Source organism: Saccopteryx leptura, chromosome 2 (genome assembly GCF_036850995.1).
Source record: "Saccopteryx leptura isolate mSacLep1 chromosome 2, mSacLep1_pri_phased_curated, whole genome shotgun sequence".
Lineage (NCBI taxonomy): Eukaryota > Metazoa > Chordata > Mammalia > Chiroptera > Emballonuridae > Saccopteryx > Saccopteryx leptura.
In genome coordinates this window covers 327,104,306-327,121,482 of record NC_089504.1, presented here as the reverse complement: position 1 = coordinate 327,121,482, position 17,177 = coordinate 327,104,306, and the positions used below count along the sequence as shown (strand labels likewise).

General features: G+C 45.4%; 1 protein-coding gene across 2 annotated transcripts in view; it reads left to right on the top strand.

Moving 5' to 3' along the window:
- The window catches only part of LOC136391548 (polyunsaturated fatty acid lipoxygenase ALOX12-like), a 189,582-nt gene extending 173,747 nt beyond the window's left edge, over positions 1-15,835 (top strand). The window contains exons 1-14 of one of the 2 annotated variants that reach the window (XM_066363281.1): positions 1,118-1,431; positions 1,916-2,120; positions 3,312-3,393; positions 3,483-3,605; positions 3,698-3,801; positions 4,026-4,186; positions 4,709-4,852; positions 5,512-5,721; positions 10,167-10,253; positions 10,474-10,643; positions 11,111-11,232; positions 14,888-14,988; positions 15,116-15,286; positions 15,413-15,835. In XM_066363281.1, the coding sequence (XP_066219378.1) occupies positions 1,297-1,431; positions 1,916-2,120; positions 3,312-3,393; positions 3,483-3,605; positions 3,698-3,801; positions 4,026-4,186; positions 4,709-4,852; positions 5,512-5,721; positions 10,167-10,253; positions 10,474-10,643; positions 11,111-11,232; positions 14,888-14,988; positions 15,116-15,286; positions 15,413-15,592 (1,995 nt within the window). In that variant the 5' untranslated portion in view covers positions 1,118-1,296 and the 3' untranslated portion in view covers positions 15,593-15,835. Of the gene's footprint in view, positions 1-1,117; positions 1,432-1,915; positions 2,121-3,311; positions 3,394-3,482; positions 3,606-3,697; positions 3,802-4,025; positions 4,187-4,708; positions 4,853-5,511; positions 5,722-10,166; positions 10,254-10,473; positions 10,644-11,110; positions 11,233-14,887; positions 14,989-15,115; positions 15,287-15,412 lie in introns of those variants that run through there. The other variant, XM_066363280.1, reaches the window with a different exon arrangement.
- The last annotated feature ends 1,342 nt before the right edge of the window (positions 15,836-17,177 follow it).

The window sequence follows — 17,177 nt, the reverse complement described above, 5'->3', positions numbered from 1 at the left end:
CACCACCAACTCCCGCCCAAAGAGCAACCGACTACTTGCCTACTTTTTAATTTGGGTAAATCTCAGATACTTCACTGTTTTTGAAAATTATACCCATCTTATTGGCAAAATTAAAAAGTAATATCTTTCTATTACAGTATAAAGATGCAGAGAAAAGGGCCCTCTGGGACTATGCTACAGCCTTTCTAGGAAGCATTTTGACAGTAATATGCGTTGGTGTATACTTATTATCAAACTCATTGAATTGCATACATCAAATATGTGCAGATTTTACATATCAAGCATACCTCAAGAAAGTGATTTTCAAAATAAATAACAACCAATATAAAATAGATACATTCACTTTATTCTGAAATCTCATTTCTGGGAGTCTCCTCTAAATATAAGAGTACATAGAGTACACATTCAAAGATGTTCTTCAAAGCACTCATCATATTAATACTGAATACCCATCCAAAGATAATCCATAAAGTTAGCTGAAGACATAATCATCTTGTATTGTTGACTGTGGAAAGCAACTTCTAAGAAACAAAAGTGTCATTTTTGTGGAAAAAATGATCCAAACCATATGAAAGAATCCTATTAACAGAAAGGAGGGGACAAGCAGAAACAGTAGATATGACATTGGTTACCTGTCTTGGGATGAGGGTGTGGATAGAAAAGGGAGAAAAGGAATACAATAGCTATTTTCTAGGTGTGCGGCAACCAAAGTTTTATTACAGGAAATACTCTAACTTATTCCTGAATTCTGGAATGTTCCTCAAGAAAGGCCTTCCCTGGCCCACAATAACAACCCCAATGTCCCTTCGGCAACCAGACCTAGTAGGTGAAGAGATAGGGGTACAATCGCCCAGGGGCACCAGGCACTGCCAGCAGGAAAAGGGACTGGCCCCCAGGACCCCTTCAGAAAATGGTATTAAAACGGAAGGGGTGCTTAGACCGGGATGGGGGTGGGCTGGCAATAGGGGGTGGGGACGCAGAGTCTAGAAGGAAAACTCTAGTGGATTCGCCCTGCCCCTCTTCATCTCCTCCCACACCCAGGCTCAGCTCCTCATCTTCCGCCAAGCCCACTGCTCAGCCCCGCGCTGGCAGGGCAGTCCGCCTTTCCCCGCCCTATGGGCTAATCCCAGGCTCTGGTTTGTGTGGGGTGGGGACCAATCCTGCAGGGGGCGGCGCACAGAGTCCTGCTTTATTAAGCCCTGGACTTGTCCTGCAGGCGATAAAACCAAACTTGGCCGCGGAGTCTTTGGTATCAGTAACCGAACCTCTGACACCCAGGCGAGCCCACTCCCTACCATGGGTCGCTACCGCATCCGCGTGGCCACCGGGCCCTGGCTCTGGTCCGGGTCTTTCAACCGCGTGCAGCTGTGGCTGGTCGGGGCGCGCGGGGAGGCGGAGCTGGAGATGCAGCTGCGGCCGACGACGGGCCAGGTCGACGGGGGAGGCGGGGACTCAGCCGGGTCCGGGGCTGGGCCAGCAGCGTGAGGGCGGGCGGGACATGGAGGCTGGGACCAGAGACGGCGCTTCGGCGCCAACTGGGACTTCCAGGGAGAAGGGACGACTGCCCGGTGGGTGAGGGTCAGAGCCAGGCCTGACCTTTACCAAGTGACCTCAGGCCTGTGTCATTATGGAATCTGTGCTCCAAGGGGGTTAGGTTTTCTGAGAGCTCGAAGGCGGTGAGGGCTCAGGTGATGGAGGGCGCAGGAGATGCTGCTCAGCCCTCAGTTCAGGACACTGCGCGCCTCGCCCCGCGCCCCTCGTCCCGGTCCCCCCGGTGCTGTGGGACCTCCTGGTGGTGTTGGGAGGAGGGAATGCTGGAGGCTTTGTCACCAGAGTCCACAGAAGACCCCTCCCCAGGGAACACGGCCTGTCCAGGGTCCTCGCTACCAAGTCTCAGCGGGTTCCGGTCCCACAGGTGGAGGAGTACGAGCACGACGTTCCGGACGACTTGGGGCCCCTGCAGTTCGTGAAGTTGCGCAAACACCACTCCCTGGTGGACGACGCGTGGTTCTGCGACCGCATCACCGTGCGGGGCCCCGGGGCCAGCGCGGAGGAGGCCGCCTTCCCGTGCTACCGCTGGGTACAGGGCGAGGGCGTGCTGACCCTGCCCGAGGGCACCGGTGAGGGACCGCTCAGGGAAGTGGGCGCAGGGTCTCCGACTCCTGGGGGTGGGGGCGGGAGGCAGGGGACAGCACTGAGGAAGGTCCAAAGGGCTTGACAAAGTGGCTGCTCCGCAGGTGAAGGGTGGAGAAGACAGGAAGTGGGGGGAGGTTACACGTAGAATTAAAAAGGCTGGAAGTGGGACTGGACCGGAACTAAGTGATGTGCGGATCCCACCTCCCTAGAAGGTGAGCACAGGGAATGGGAGTGGCAGCAATGCTGGAAAGCAGACGAGCCAAAGTCAAGTGGAAAGATCTCTAGTGACTGGGAACAAGTTAGGGCAGGGACAGGTGAGGCTAGCACAGGGAATAGGGGATGGTGGGCGTAACCCCCGAGAGGAGACAGGTAAGGGAAGCACATGGATATGACGTGGAGGGGTGCTTTGGTAGGAAAAACATGGAAGAAACTGTGAGGGGAGGAAGCACCCTGACTAGGGCTGGATGAATGAGGACTGCAAATACAGAATCTGTTATCTTAGGAAATAAGTATGAGAGACAATTGAGATGCATGACATATAAGACTGGAAACATGTAATCTATGTCTTTGAGACACAAGGAGGCATAAGTTCAGATGAGGGCAGGATGAAGTCAGGCTACCAGCTATAAACATTGTGATGTGGAGGGTAGGTGAGATGACGCTGGATACAGATAGCGATGTGGAAACAGTGCTTAGAGTTTGGCACATATAGACTGTCTTATCTCAGGGAACAGGTGATGGTGGAGGTCAGAGGGGTAGTGTACCTAATTCAAAATATGTTATTTTGGAGAAAAGTTAAGGCATGGACTCAAGAGGACCAGGATAAGTGAAGGTAACAAAGTAATATGGGATAGTGTAGGATAGGTGTGGACATTTCAGCTGATTAAGAATGAAATTCATAGATAATGAAGAAAAGGGATAGATCAGGAAATTTGAGTTAAGAGTACAAAAAGGGGACTTTCCTTTCAGGACAAATGTGAGATCTGAGATGGGTGAAATCAAGAAAAGGAGTGGGTGAAGATAAATGACTAGGGAATTAAGCAGGCAAGAAAGAGGCAGAAAAAAGGCAAAAGATTCTGATGCCATACAATTAGAAAAAAGGAGATTGGAAGAAGCCAGGGCATAGCATGCTATTGTATAAAGCATTAAGGTCAATTTCCTTAATGTCTCCCTAGCCCGCCTGGCAGGAACCAATACCTTGGATGTGTTCCAGAAACATCGAGAAAAGGAACTGGAGGAAAGACAGCAAATCTACTGGTGACCACCCTATTGCACCCCCCTTCCCTGACAACTTCCTCCATCACTGACTTCTATGCCCTTCATTACCCTTTGTCCCCATCTCCTAGCTGGGCCACTTGGAAGGAAGGGTTACCCCTGTCGATAGCTGCAGGCGATAAGGATGATCTCCCTCTAAATATGAGATTCCACGAGGCAAAGAGGCTGGACTATGAATGGACACTGATGGCAGGGTGAGGAAATGGTCAGAATGGAGTGGGGCTGGTGGATCCAGTAATAGGGAGATTTGGTAAATTGATGATTTCATCCTTGATATCTTTTCTAGGATTATAGAGATTGCTTTCAAATATGTTTACACTCTCCTGAGTTCCTGGAACAAAGTGGAAGATTTTAATCAGATCTTCTGGGGACCGAAGACTGCCCTGGCTGGTCAGTGTTTTCCTCAGTTCTCCATAACACCTTGGTGGCCCTTTTAAGGTGCTATGGAGTATGAGCTGTCACACTCTGTAGTCCCCAAGGAAACCTCATGAATGAAAATATCTAGGCGGCATATGGAGTCATCACATGACTAAATCCCTGGGGTAAGGTCTGGAGGAGAGGGACCTTGGATTGTGGTGAGTTTCCTCTTCCTACCATCCACTCCAACCTCGCAGAGAAGGTTCACCGGTGCTGGCAGGATGATGAGCTTTTTGGATACCAGTTCCTCAATGGTGCCAACCCAATGCTGCTGAGACGCTCCACCTCTCTGCCCTCCCGGCTGGTGCTGCCCTCGGGGATGGAGGAGCTTCAGGCCCAGTTGGAGAAAGAACTCCAGGTACCTCCTCCCTCCCTACACTGTTCTCTCCTTGTCTGTGTGGGGAGACGTGGTGAAGGGCAGGGACCAAATGTGAGTCAGGGAAGGGAGGCTGTGCTAACCCACTGTCCCTGGGTGCAGAGTCCTCTGCTTATAAAGTATGTAGGGAAATGCACTGAGGCTGAATCTAGTCAATAAAGTAGACCCTTAGGAGATGTCGGGGCAAGGAGCTTGGACAACCTAACTAGGGAAGAGCCAGCATACCTGTGGTATAGAATCAACTGGAATACACCCAATCCTAAATCTACCTCTGCCACAGACAAGTCACATGTCACTAGGGAAGAGTCCTTCCATGGGGTCCCTTAAGATGAGAGGACTTGAACTTCCTGTGCTGGAGCTTCCTTCAGTTCTGCCACTGGGACTTTAGTACTGATGTAGGAAATGGCAAGAAACTGTTCTGAATGTCTTTATATTTCTTCTTCTTTGCGCCCTGTGGAAGTATGTTTTCAACTCTAACCATGGATACATTCCTCGTCTCCTCAGAAGGGTTCCCTGTTTGAAGCTGACTTCATCCTACTGGATGGAATTCCAGCCAATGTGATCCGAGGAGAGAAGCAGTACCTGGCTGCCCCCCTCGTCTTGTTGAAGGTGGAACCCAGTGGGAAGCTGCTGCCCATGGTCATCCAGGTGAGGTGGCCTGGGCCTCCTCCTCCCAACACTGCTTTGTGTTCACCCCAACCTCTGCCAAAACACAAAGACCACTGGCTCTTGTCCCCCACCCCGGCTGCACTCAGTAAGAGCTGCCTGTCCTTGTCTCCAATATCTTCTTCCTACCTTGCAGTCTGTTCATTACTCACCGGAAACGGCCTTTTTGAGAGTCATAGTGGTCTCTGTTGATTCCCATGCTAAGGCTACTCAATGTTTATCTGACCTTTGAATCTGTGGAAAATCCATTCTTTCTTAGACGTCTTTTCTCCCTTTGGTTTAATGTGTTTTCCTTCATACTGTTCTCACCAACCAGTTGTCGAGAACTGACAGTTATCTCAGAAGTTCAGCTTCTTCCTATTCTACCATCCTGACTCAGACCATCCTCAGGTTCCTCCCAAACCACTGTTACAGTCATACTGGACTCCCTCTTTCCAATTCCTCCTGCTATGATCCCGGCCATCATGACACTCACATGCTCCCACAGGTATTGAGAGGCAAACGGGAAGAATCCTCATTCCTCCTACTAGATTATAATTCCCTGGGAGGATATAATCTTAGCCATTAGTTTCCCCAGAGTGTTAAGTATAGTGTCTAACATATGATGAGGTTAATGAATTCTTAATTTCTCTTTATTGCAGATCCAGCCTCCCAACCCCAGCTCGCCCACCCCACCACTGTTCCTGCCCTCAGATCCTCCACTAGCCTGGCTCCTGGCAAAGACCTGGGTCCGAAGTTCAGATTTCCAACTGCACGAACTCCAATATCACATTCTGAATACTCACTTTCTGGCTGAGGTCATCGCTGTGGCCACCATGAGGTGCCTCCCAGGGATGCACCCTCTGTTCAAGGTACATCCTCTCCCCTCTGTGTCCCATCTTCCTCACATCTCAGAGAAAGGAAACAACCCAACCGCTATGCAGGATTTAAAAAGCTTAAGCAATGTGGGTGGGAACATGTTAATAAAGCTTCTTCTGATTGAGTGATGTACATTTTATTGTAACAAAAAATCTTGATAGTAATTTGTGAATGGAGAAGAAGAGATGATTGTATCAGGACCTTGAGACTTGTGGCTCTATTTCTAATGTTTAAATTATTTTTATTTTAAGATAACCGTAGATTTTCATGCAGTTTTAAGAGATAATACAGAGAGATCCCATCTATTGTATAAATCAAGTCACTTAGCATATATCCAGCACTTATTGTAAGGCTGCCCTGATATTCTCTAGCAATGAGTCTAATTAGAGTAGGAAATAATTTGATAGACAAAAGTATTATTTGCTTTCAAAGAGTTAGTATTTAATTCTGGAGACAAATGGTACACATAAAAAATAACCAGAGAAAAGTATCAGGAAATAGAGTTTGAAATCAAGAGAGAAAACAAAAACCACTATATTTTATTTTTTTGATGTTTGCAAACTATTTTTTAAAATAATTTTATTTAGACGGTTAATTTTAACGGGGTGACATTGGTTAACTAGAGCACATAGATTTAGAGAAAACATCTCCAGGTCATTTTGACATTCGATTATGTTGTATACCCATCACCCAAAATCAAATTGTCCTCCTTCACCCTTCATTTGGTTTTCTTTATGCCTCTCCCCTCCCACCACTCTTCCCTTCCCTTCCTCTCCCCCTGCTAACCACTGTACTCTTATCTTGTCCATGAATCTCAATTGTGTGTCCAACCTATGTATGTAATCATACAGTTCTCAGTTTTTTCTGATTTACTTATTTCACTTATTATTATAATGTTATCAAGGGCAATCCATGTTGTCAGAAATGATCCTATGTCATTATTTCTTACAGCTGAGTAGTATTCAATAGTGTATATGTACCACATCTTCTTTATCCAATCCTCTATTGAAGGGCTTTTTGGTTGTTTCCATGTCTTAGCCACCATGAACAATGCTGTGATGAACATGGGGCTGCATGTGTTTTTACATACCAATGATTTTGAGTTTTGGGGGTAGATACCCAGTAGAGGGATTGCTGGTCATATGGTAGTTCTATTCTTAACTTTTTGAGGAACCAGCATACTTTCTTCCATAATGGTTGTACTATACATTCCCACCAACAGTGAATGAGGTTCCTTTTTCTGCACAGCCTCTCCAGCACTTGTTACTACCTCTCTTGTTGATAATAGCTAATCTAACAGGTGTGAGGTAGTATCTCATTGCAGTTTTGATTTACATTTCTCTAACAATTAGTGAAAATGAGCATCTTTTCATATATCTATTGGCCATTTGTATTTCTTCTTAAGAGAAGTGTCTGTTCATGTCCTCTTCCCATTTTTTTTATTGGTTATTTGCTTGTTTGTTTGTGGTTGAGTTTTGTGAGTTCTTTATATATTTTGGATATTAGGCCCTTATCTGAGCTGTTGTTCAAAAATATCATCTCCCATTTAGTTGGCTGTCTGTTTTGTTGTCAGTTTCTTTTGCTGTGCAAAAGCTTCTTTGTCTGATGTAGTCCCATTCATTTATCTTTGCCTTCACTTCCCTTGTCTTTGGAGTCAAAGTCATGACATAAAAAACACTGTATTTTAGATGGAGGGTGTTCCACCGCAACTTAGGATCATGAAGTAGAGGATCGAAGGGATAAAAGAACGGCCCAAGAGGTTACTTAACCTGCCCGGTCAGAGGTGCATTACATGGTGGTTCAATAAGTGGGAAGGAAAATGCAGTAACTTTGTGATGAAAGGAAATAGTAGTTGCAGCACACCTGGGTGCAAGATGGGAGAGGAAACTCAGAGGTCTGAGCTGCTGCAACACCCAGGAGCCGACCTGGTAGATACTGCTGTACTGACCCAGAATGTTGTCATTCAACCAAACAGAGAGCCTGCAATCTATTGCTAGCCAGAAGGCAGCAAAATAGCCTTGAGCTTGCTTTAAAAATGTTTGAAAAATCTTGATGACACCGCCTGACCAGGCGGTGGCACAGTGGATAGAGCGTCAAACTGGGATGTTGAGGACCTTGGTTCGAGACCTCGAGGTCGCCAGCTAGATTATGGGCTCATCTGGTTTGAGCAAGGCTCACCAGCTTCAGCCTAGGGTTGCTGGCTCGAGGAAGGGATCACTCCGTCTGCTGTAGCCCCTCGGTCAAGGCACATATGATAAATCAATCAATGAACAACTAAAGAACCAACCGCAAAGGAAGAATTGATGTTTCTTATCTCTCTCCCTTTTTGTCTGTCCCTATCTGTCCCTCTCTCTGACTCTCTCTCTGTCTCTGCTACAAAAAAGGTAAAAAATACATAAATAAAATTCTTGATGACACTTAGTATATAAAAGCAGGAGGAAAAGTAATGCACATTTATGAGCAATTTTCAAAACAATAAAATCAGAAGAAGCCAATGTGAGGTCAAAGATGAGATGTTCAGTTTTAGGTACATGGAGTTTGAAGTGGAGCCAGATATGTGAGCACATGCTAGGTAGAATATCAGAATTGTGTTTCTTCCTGGAGTCCTCACTTTCTTCCCCAAACCTGTCCATTGGTAGCAGTGACCCCTTTGGGTTCTGGGGTAACATAGACAAGGTAGACAGTAATATTGTAGAATTCATTGATCTTGGATTTGATTGATTTTATGATGCCTTTGCATCACCATCTTCTGTGTAGCTTAGTGGCTAAACCCTCTTCTACACTACAAAATCCCCTTGACATCCTCTCGGCACCTGTCTGCCTCAGCATAACGACTTCATCCCCTGGCAGACAGATGAGTTGTGATCAGGTCACCAGGAAGGCTAAGCCTGCCCATTTCATAAAGGTTACCCGACCGTGCAGGCCCTGCATTTGGACTGCTGGGGTCTGAATCCCAAATCCTCCCCTCCGTACTTTCCAGATGTGGGATCACTGTCCCCATCTCTAACAGCAGATAATAGGAGCTCCACTGTTAAGTTGATGAGAGACAACAGAACAGCACGACACAGGCTAAATGCTACAAAAAATAGAGTTTTGCTATTATTATTATTAGTTCTTTGCTTTCTAGTACCTTCTTTCCTCATGTGATGTTGAGCTGTGAAACTCAGCACCCTCTGCGATCTTTCTGGAGTTTCAGACCAATGCAAGTTGTTTGATATGTTGGCACCAGTGATATCAGTTGTGTCTTTCCCTCCACGCAGCATCACCAGCTCTCTTAAATACCAATATTTCACGACACCTCCATCTCAGGAACAGACAACATTGTCTGTGACTAAAGGAAAGGCATATGAGGATGAGATGGCCTTTCTTAATGGCCAAGGGAAAGCAGGAGAGAGGGGGCCTAACCTACAGTGACCCACTGGTGGCAAGAGGAGATTTCACAACAGCCCCTTTCTGGTAAAGAAGATAGATCAATATGGTTCCTCTAATTCTGACTGCAAGTACCCTCCCCACCCCAACCCCCAGCCTCCAGTTAAAAAATTGCTAGAGTAATAAAGCTAGAGATTGGAGAAACAGCTTTGAAAAATTAATAGCTATATTAGTTTAAACTGTAAGGATATACATGATAGAAAAGTTATTTTAGGTCCAGGCCAGTAGGCTCAGTGGGTAGAGTGTCAGCCTGGCGTGTGGACATCCAGGGTTGGATCCCCAGTCAGGGCACACATGAGACATGACCATCTACTTCTCTTTTCCTCCCTTTCCCTTCTCTCTTTTCCCCTCTCACAATCAATGACTCCGTTGGTCCAAGTGTAGGCCTCAGGCACTGAGGATAGTTCACCTGATTTGAGTGAGCATTGGGTCCAGAATTGTGTTATGGGGTGGATCCCAGTCAGGGCGCATGCAGGAGTCTGTCTCTCTGTCTCCCCTCCTCTCACTTAAAAAAAGAAATGTACGGATGTGCATGATAGAAATGTTATTTTAAAAAATCAAAAGTTAAAGAGCTGATTCTCATAGGACACCTATATTCAAGGTCTGAATAATAACGGTAATGATAACAGCTACTATTCAAGGATGTCTGTGTGCTAGGTAGTGGACTAAATACATATTATACACATAAGCATCACTAGAGCACCAGTGATAAAAGACTCTATTGTCATTCCCTGTAAATAGATAAAGAGGTGGACACTTAAAGGTTTATTATCTTAGTCAGGTATCAATTTAAGTGGCAAAGTATAGATTAAATCCTAGTTAATCAGACTCCAAAGCTCAACTCCAGGACAATAGGAGAACATGAGACTGAGTGACCAGGGAAGCAGAAGGAGACCAGCCTGCAAGGGCACTGCCAGGAGAGAAGGCCACCATGCTGAGTGCCACACACTACATGGAAGGACCCAACCATGTCCTCCATAAACCACCCCTTCCCACCTTCTCCATCCAGCTCCTGATCCCGCACACCCGCTACACCATGGAGATCAATGCCCGGGCACGGTCCGGCTTCATCTCAGACGGAGGGATATTTGATAAGGTAGGAGGTAATGGAGTGTGGGGCTGCCTGATTATCCAACTCTGTATAACCTTCTGTCGTTGTAATGATTCCAGACCAACCTATGTGAATGCCCTGACTCATAAACCCAGAAGTATATCCCTTTATATTTGTGTCTTTGAATGTGAGAGCCTCACATCTGAACATTTTGTATACTATACTCTGTCCTTTTCCTCAAGGCCTCTCATCTCTTTTGTCCCAGGCAATGAGCACAGGTGGTGGGGGCCATGTTCAGTTGCTTCGTCAGGCCATGGCTCAGCTGACCTACCGCTCACTCTGTCCTCCTGATGATCTGGCTGACCGGGGCCTGCTGGGAATCCCAAGTGCCCTCTATGCCCACGATGCTTTACGGCTCTGGGAGATCATTGCCCGGTGGGTGAGAGTGGGAGCTGAGAATGAAGGGCATTGGGGAGAGGGAGAACAGGGCTTTGGCCTAAGGTCAGCATGGGGCAAAAGGAACATGAAACAAGAAGGTCCAGACAGGAGGAGCAGAGGACTCGATCCTGGGAGCGATGAGGGAGAGTAAGGAGACTGTGGGAAGGATCTGAAGATGGGGAGACTGAAATAGACAGTGTATGCAGCCAAAGCCGTGTGGGTGGGAAAACATGGATCTGGTGGAATCAGGGATTTTCTTATGAAGAGGGATTATCAGTCGTGTACAGAATTCTTAAAAGTAACAACCCACATTTCCTTCCTTAGTAAGCTAGTGTTTAGAAAGAACTTGGGCAATGTCCCATAAGGCAAGTCTTGAAGGATCTATACTGAGACACAGCGAGAGGCAGCTGGGCAGAGGACACAGCCTGCTGCTCTCCAGGAGCTCAGCTCCCTCCTCTGGGCAGGTATGTGGAAGGGATCGTCCACCTCTTCTACTCCGGGGATGACGTCGTGAGAGGGGACCCTGAGCTGCAGGCCTGGTGTCGAGAGATCACTGAGGTGGGGCTGTGCCAGGCCCAGGACCGAGGTGAGATCCGTCCCCAGAGAAGGGAGCTCCTCAGACACTCTGTCCAGAGCCCCTTCTCAGCCTTGCCTTTCTGGGGACATGACCCCAACCCCCCATCACCCCCTCTTCCTCTACATGTAAAGCCTTTGGATCCCTTTCCCACCTCCTAAGACTCAGGACAATACTAGAAACACAAGGATTATCCTCAGGGACCCCCATACCTTTTCACACATGCCCCTGAACTGCCATGGGGCTCAGTAAGGCCAGAACCAGAGCCAGTGAGGAATCTGCCCAGGCCCTGGCAGGCTCTCTCCTAATGGTCGTCTATTCCCTTATCTAAGGCTATAAGTGAGGATATTATTCCCACCAAAGCCCATGACAGCCACCCTAGCTTTCCTTCTCTTTTCCTCCTTCCTGCTACTGTCTAGCACACAGAGAGGACCCAGACATATTGCACACTTGCCACAGTACAAGTTCATTTCTAATTATAGTCTCTATACTGTACATATTTTGACTTAAACCCAAACTCAGCATTACGATCCTTGGGACTCAAGTTTCTTAGGTAAAAGTGTGCTCCTGTAGTTCTCCTGCCCCATTTTTCAGCTATTAGAAAGACAAGGCCTTTCTTGAGCTCTTACTAGGTTCATATTCCAATCTCTAGCGCACATAGGCCAACCGGGACTGTTTTGAATCGTCCCATAACTCTTTCCCCCTTTACACTCCACGCCAATACCTTGAATCCCTCTGTGTGATAACTACAAGCACTAGCTAAGAGCTATTACTTAAACCAGCCCCTGGGGATGCACACATCAGTAAGCCACGCCCATACCATGAAGTGGAGTCTTACCTGCAAGTATCTGGGGCCGTACCTTCCCCATCCACCCAACATCACCTCATGAGCTCTCCTCTTGCTTGCTTCTTCCCCAGAAATAGCCGCATTAGAGCACTTGTAATACTTCCTGGAATATAAACTTTAACCTCTTGAATCTGTACTGTTCTCCCTCGGCTTTCATGGTGCCCTGTGTGCCGTCACTCTCTCAGCACCTTCGTTAAAGGCAGTGGGTAAAGGTTTTCTCTTCCCAGACCTACGCCTTGAATAATCCATGTAATCTTTCAGACTTTTAATGTTTTCTCTAAGGCAAATATATTACTTGTCCTAAATGAAATAATAAATGTGACAGAGATAATACATGTGTAAGGCACCTGACCAGGCGGTGGCACAGAGAGAGCATTGGACTGGGATGCAAAGGACCCAGGTTCGAAACCCTATGGTCAGTGGCTTGAGCATGAGGTCTCCGGCTTGAGCCCCATGGTTGCTAGCTGGAACCAAAGGTCACTGGCTTGAGTAAGGGGTCACTCGTTCTGCTCTACTCCCTGGTCAAGGCACATATGAGAAAGCAATCCATGAACAACTAAGGTGCTTCAACGAAGAATTGATGCTTCTCATTTCTTTTACTTCCGTTCTGTCTCTCCCTGTCCATCACTCTCTCTGTATCTGTCACACAAAAAACATGTGTAAGGCAATCAATGTAAAATGATTGTGGTCATATGCCTCACTCCAAAAAATTACTTCACCACTGTGATCAGCGAGTATAATAGACGGCAGGTCGTTAACTCCCTGAGCAGGACCTCAGTTGTAAATTGAGTGGAAAGGGAGGGGTGAGTTGAAGCCTTTCAGCATCAACATGAGACTATAACTTCTCTTTTTTCTGTATTATAACCCAGATATCTAAAACTATTTTCCGGGAATAATTAGGATATTCTTAACCACGTTTCAGGAGAGTGGGAATTTCATTATAATAAACCTAGAGAAAAGTTGTTATACATCATAGCTATACAACTTGAATTTTTAGTAAGGTGACATACTTGCATAATTAGCACAAAGAACATTATCAGCTCTCCAGAAAGCTCCTTGTATTGTATTCCAGTTCTTGCCCATCCAAAAAGAACCACTTCACACTACATAGGTTAGTTCTACCTGTTTGCACTTTACATAAATGAAAGTACAAACAGATGTTTGAAATTTATCCATGCTGTTACTTAAAGCATGTAGTTCATCTTTCTCATTTTATACTATTCTATTTCATGAATATGACACAGGCCTTTTTCCCTTTCTCCTTTTGGTGGGTGTTTGGGCTATTTCCATTTTGAGGCTATTAATGTCACTGCTGCTGTGAACATTGTTGTGTGTGCATTTGTGTTGGGTATGCAGCCAGAAGTGAAACTGATGGATCGTAGGATATGTGTATGTTCAGTTTTAGTAGGTTCTGATAGTTTTCCAAAGTGGTTGTATAAATTACACTCCTGCCATAGAGTATGAGTTATAGTTGCTCTATATCTTCTCAAAAATTTGGAAAGAAAATACTTTAGTCATGTTGGTGAAGATATGTTATCACATTATGAGTTTAAGTTGTATTCTCCCGATGATCAGTAGAGCTGAGTAATTTCTCTCAGGTTTAGAAGCCATACGGATATCCTCCTTTATGAAAAGCCTGTTACTCTTTTGTCTATCTTCCTTTTTGGTTGCCTACCTTTGTCCTGTGCCTTTAAACCACGTTTTGAAAACTGGGTATTGACCAACCAGCCTGTCAGACCTCCCCACTCTCCACCTTGTAACCATAGCTACAGGGTACTGAGGGGCTTTACATGCATCCTCGTCTTTATAAGGTAGTTATTATTATCTTTATTTTCAGAGGAAAATAGAAGCTCAGAGAGGCTAAGCCATTGGTCCAAGGTAATGCAGTTAGTCACCAGCAGTCCAGTACTAAATTATCAACTACTCTTACTTGACTTTTCAGATCTCCTTTCCCTGCCTTTCTTATATATATATTTTCCCCCTTCTTTTTAAGTGAGAGGAGGGGAGATAGAGCGACAGACTCTCGCATGCACCCTGAATGGGATCCACCTGGCAACCCCCATCTGGGTCTCATGCTTTACTCCTCTGGGGCCATGCTCGCTACTGAGCTATTTTTAGCACCTGAAGTGGAGGCTCCACGGAGACATCCTCAGTGCCTGGGGCTGATCTACTCAAACCAATCAAGCCATGGCTGCGGGAGGTGAAGAGAGAGAAAGAGAGAGAGGGTAGGGGATGGGGAAAGGGTGGAGAAGCAGATGGTCACTTCTTCTGTGTGCCCTGACTGGGAATCTAACCCAGGACCTCTACACGCCAGGCCATAGCTCTACCACTGAGCCAAAAGGCCAGGGCCCTAATATTCTTGTTACTATCTAACATACTGTGTGTAATTTTACTTATTCTGTTTATTATCATTCTTTCTTACAACAGCCTGTATTTCCAACCAGCATATTCCCAATGCCTATATAGTGTCTGGTAAATAGTAATTCAATACTTTTTGAAAAAGTGAATGCATAAACACTAATTCTAATACATGGACATGTTAAGACATCAGCATTTATTTCCTTATCTCCTTTTTTTTAATATTTTTTTATTTATTGATTTTTTAGAGAGAGAGGAGTGAAAGAGAGAGATAGAGAGAGAGAGAGAAGGGGGAGGAGCAGGAAGCATCAACTCCCATATGTGCCTTGACCAGGCAAGCCCAAGGTTTCGAACCGGCGACCTTAGTGTTCCAGGTCGACGCTTTATCCCACTGCGCCACCACAGGTCAGGCTCCTTATCTCTTTTGTAACCATGGTGTCTAAACTTTGCTCATTTTTTTAGGTTTCCCTGTATCCTTCCAGTCGCGGGCTCAGCTCTGCCATTTCCTTACCATGTGTATCTTCACATGCTCTGCCCAGCACAAGGCCATCAACCAGGGCCTGGTACGGACAGCTGAAAGCCTGGTCTCTGAGAGAAAGTGTCTGGGCTAGGAGACACTTCCGGGAGAGAGTTGGGGTCTAGGGTCCTGAATTAGAGTTTCTGAATGACTCCAGATTTTTCCTCCTTTAGTTTGACTGGTGTTCCTGGGTCCCCAATACTCCATTCTCAATGCGGATGCCCCCACCCACCACCAAGGAAGATGTCACAATGGCCACATTGATGGGCTCACTACCCGATGTCCAGCAGAGCTGTATTCAAATGGCCATCACATGGCCCCTGAGTCGGCCACACGCAGATGTGGTGAGAGGGGACCCGTGGAACACTGTGGGGGCTGATGACTGACAAGGAGACATTAGCGTGAAGGACTGGAGTTTGGGTCCCTGTTTCCTAGAATAGAAGATGATTGATCCTTTCTTTCTGCTTCAGGTACCCCTGGGACATCACAAAGAAGAATATTTCTCAGGTCCTGAGCCCAAGGCTGTTTTAAGACAATTTCAAATGGATCTGGACAAGCTGGAAAGGGAAATCGTGGCCCGAAATGAGCAGCTAGACCTTCCCTATGAATACCTGAAGCCCAGCTGCATAGAGAATAGTATCACTATCTGAGCCCAGACCGTTCACCCTTCAGATACTTTAGGCCAACACCATAGTTGGTATTTTCTTCCTGGTATTTACATTTTCCTCAATCTGAGTTGCTATGGTTCTATTTTCTCCTCTTGATTTCCCTACCTAAACCTCTCACTAGCATAAGGCATTGTCCTTATTCCTTCCTCCCTAATAGAATGATCTTTAACTTGAAATTAACTCCCTTAGAGAAATCAATTATCTAGTCATGTAACATTTTCTTTCCCCTAGAAATATTGCCTTCTCCATTTATTACAAAATCATTATATAATGACATCATATTATCATTGATGTGGTTTAAAATTTTTAAATAGTGAATCTGATCTTTTTAATATAGTGGCAGATAGAATTCAATTCTATTTTTTTTCTAGTTGGATAATCAGTTGTCAATGCACTGTTTATTGAAAAGCCCATTCTCCCTAATAATCTATAATACCGACATAAGTGAAGTTGGCATCTATGAATGAGACTAGTTCTTAGCTGTCCAGTAGTTATACCTCACTGACATAACTATACAGCTTATCATGGATGACACATTCATCAAATTTGTTCTTTAGAGTTGCTTTGACTTTTCTTGGGCTCCTGGCTTTCCATATAAATATTAAGATCAGCCTGAGCTGTGGTGGTGTGGTGGATCAAGCGTCGAACTGGAACACTAACGTCACTGGTTTGAAACTGCCGGCTTGCCCAGGCAAGGCACATGCGGGAAGCAACTGCTATGAGTAGATGTTTCTAGCTTCTACCCCCCTTTCTCTCTGCTCTCTCTGTTTCCTCTCTCTAAAACTCAACAAATAAAAATAAATTCCATAAATAAAGCCTCTAATTTTTATTTGAATTACTTTGCATCTACATACATTTTTAAATCTTGTCAACTTTACATTTTTGAAAGATATACACTGGGTTAAGCATTGTAAATCCAATTTGCTTATTTTGTTTACATATTTTACATCTGTTTTCATGAATAAGATTGGCCTATAATTATCTCTTGAGCTATTCTTGTCCTTTTTTGTTAAGAAGACTATAATTTCCCCAAACAATAAATTGGGCAGTGTTCCTCATTCTGTGTTATTTGGGGAATATTTTTTGTAAGGTTGGAATTATTATCTTTAATTTTTATTTTTTTGTATTTTTCTTACGTGAGAAGTGGGAGGCAGAGAGATAGACTCCTGCATGCGCCCGTCTGGGATTAACCTGGCAAGCCCACTAGGGGGCGATGCTCTGTCCATCTGGGGTGTTGCTTTGTTGCAACTGGAGCCATTTTAGCGCCTGAGGTGGAGGCAATGGAGTCATGCTCAGCACCCGGGGCCAGCTTGCTTCAGTGGAATCATGGCTGTGGGAGGGAAAGAGAGAGATAGAAGGGTGGAGAAGCAGATGGTTGCTTCTCCTGTATGCCCTGAATAGAAATTGAACCTAGGACATCCACACCCTGAGCTGATGCTCTACAACTACTGAGCCAACTGGCCAGGGTGGAATTATATTTTCCTAGAGTGTTTTATAGAATTTTACCTGTTGAAACTAGCTAGGTCTGGTGGTTTTTCATGAAAAGATTTAAAAATGCATAGTAACA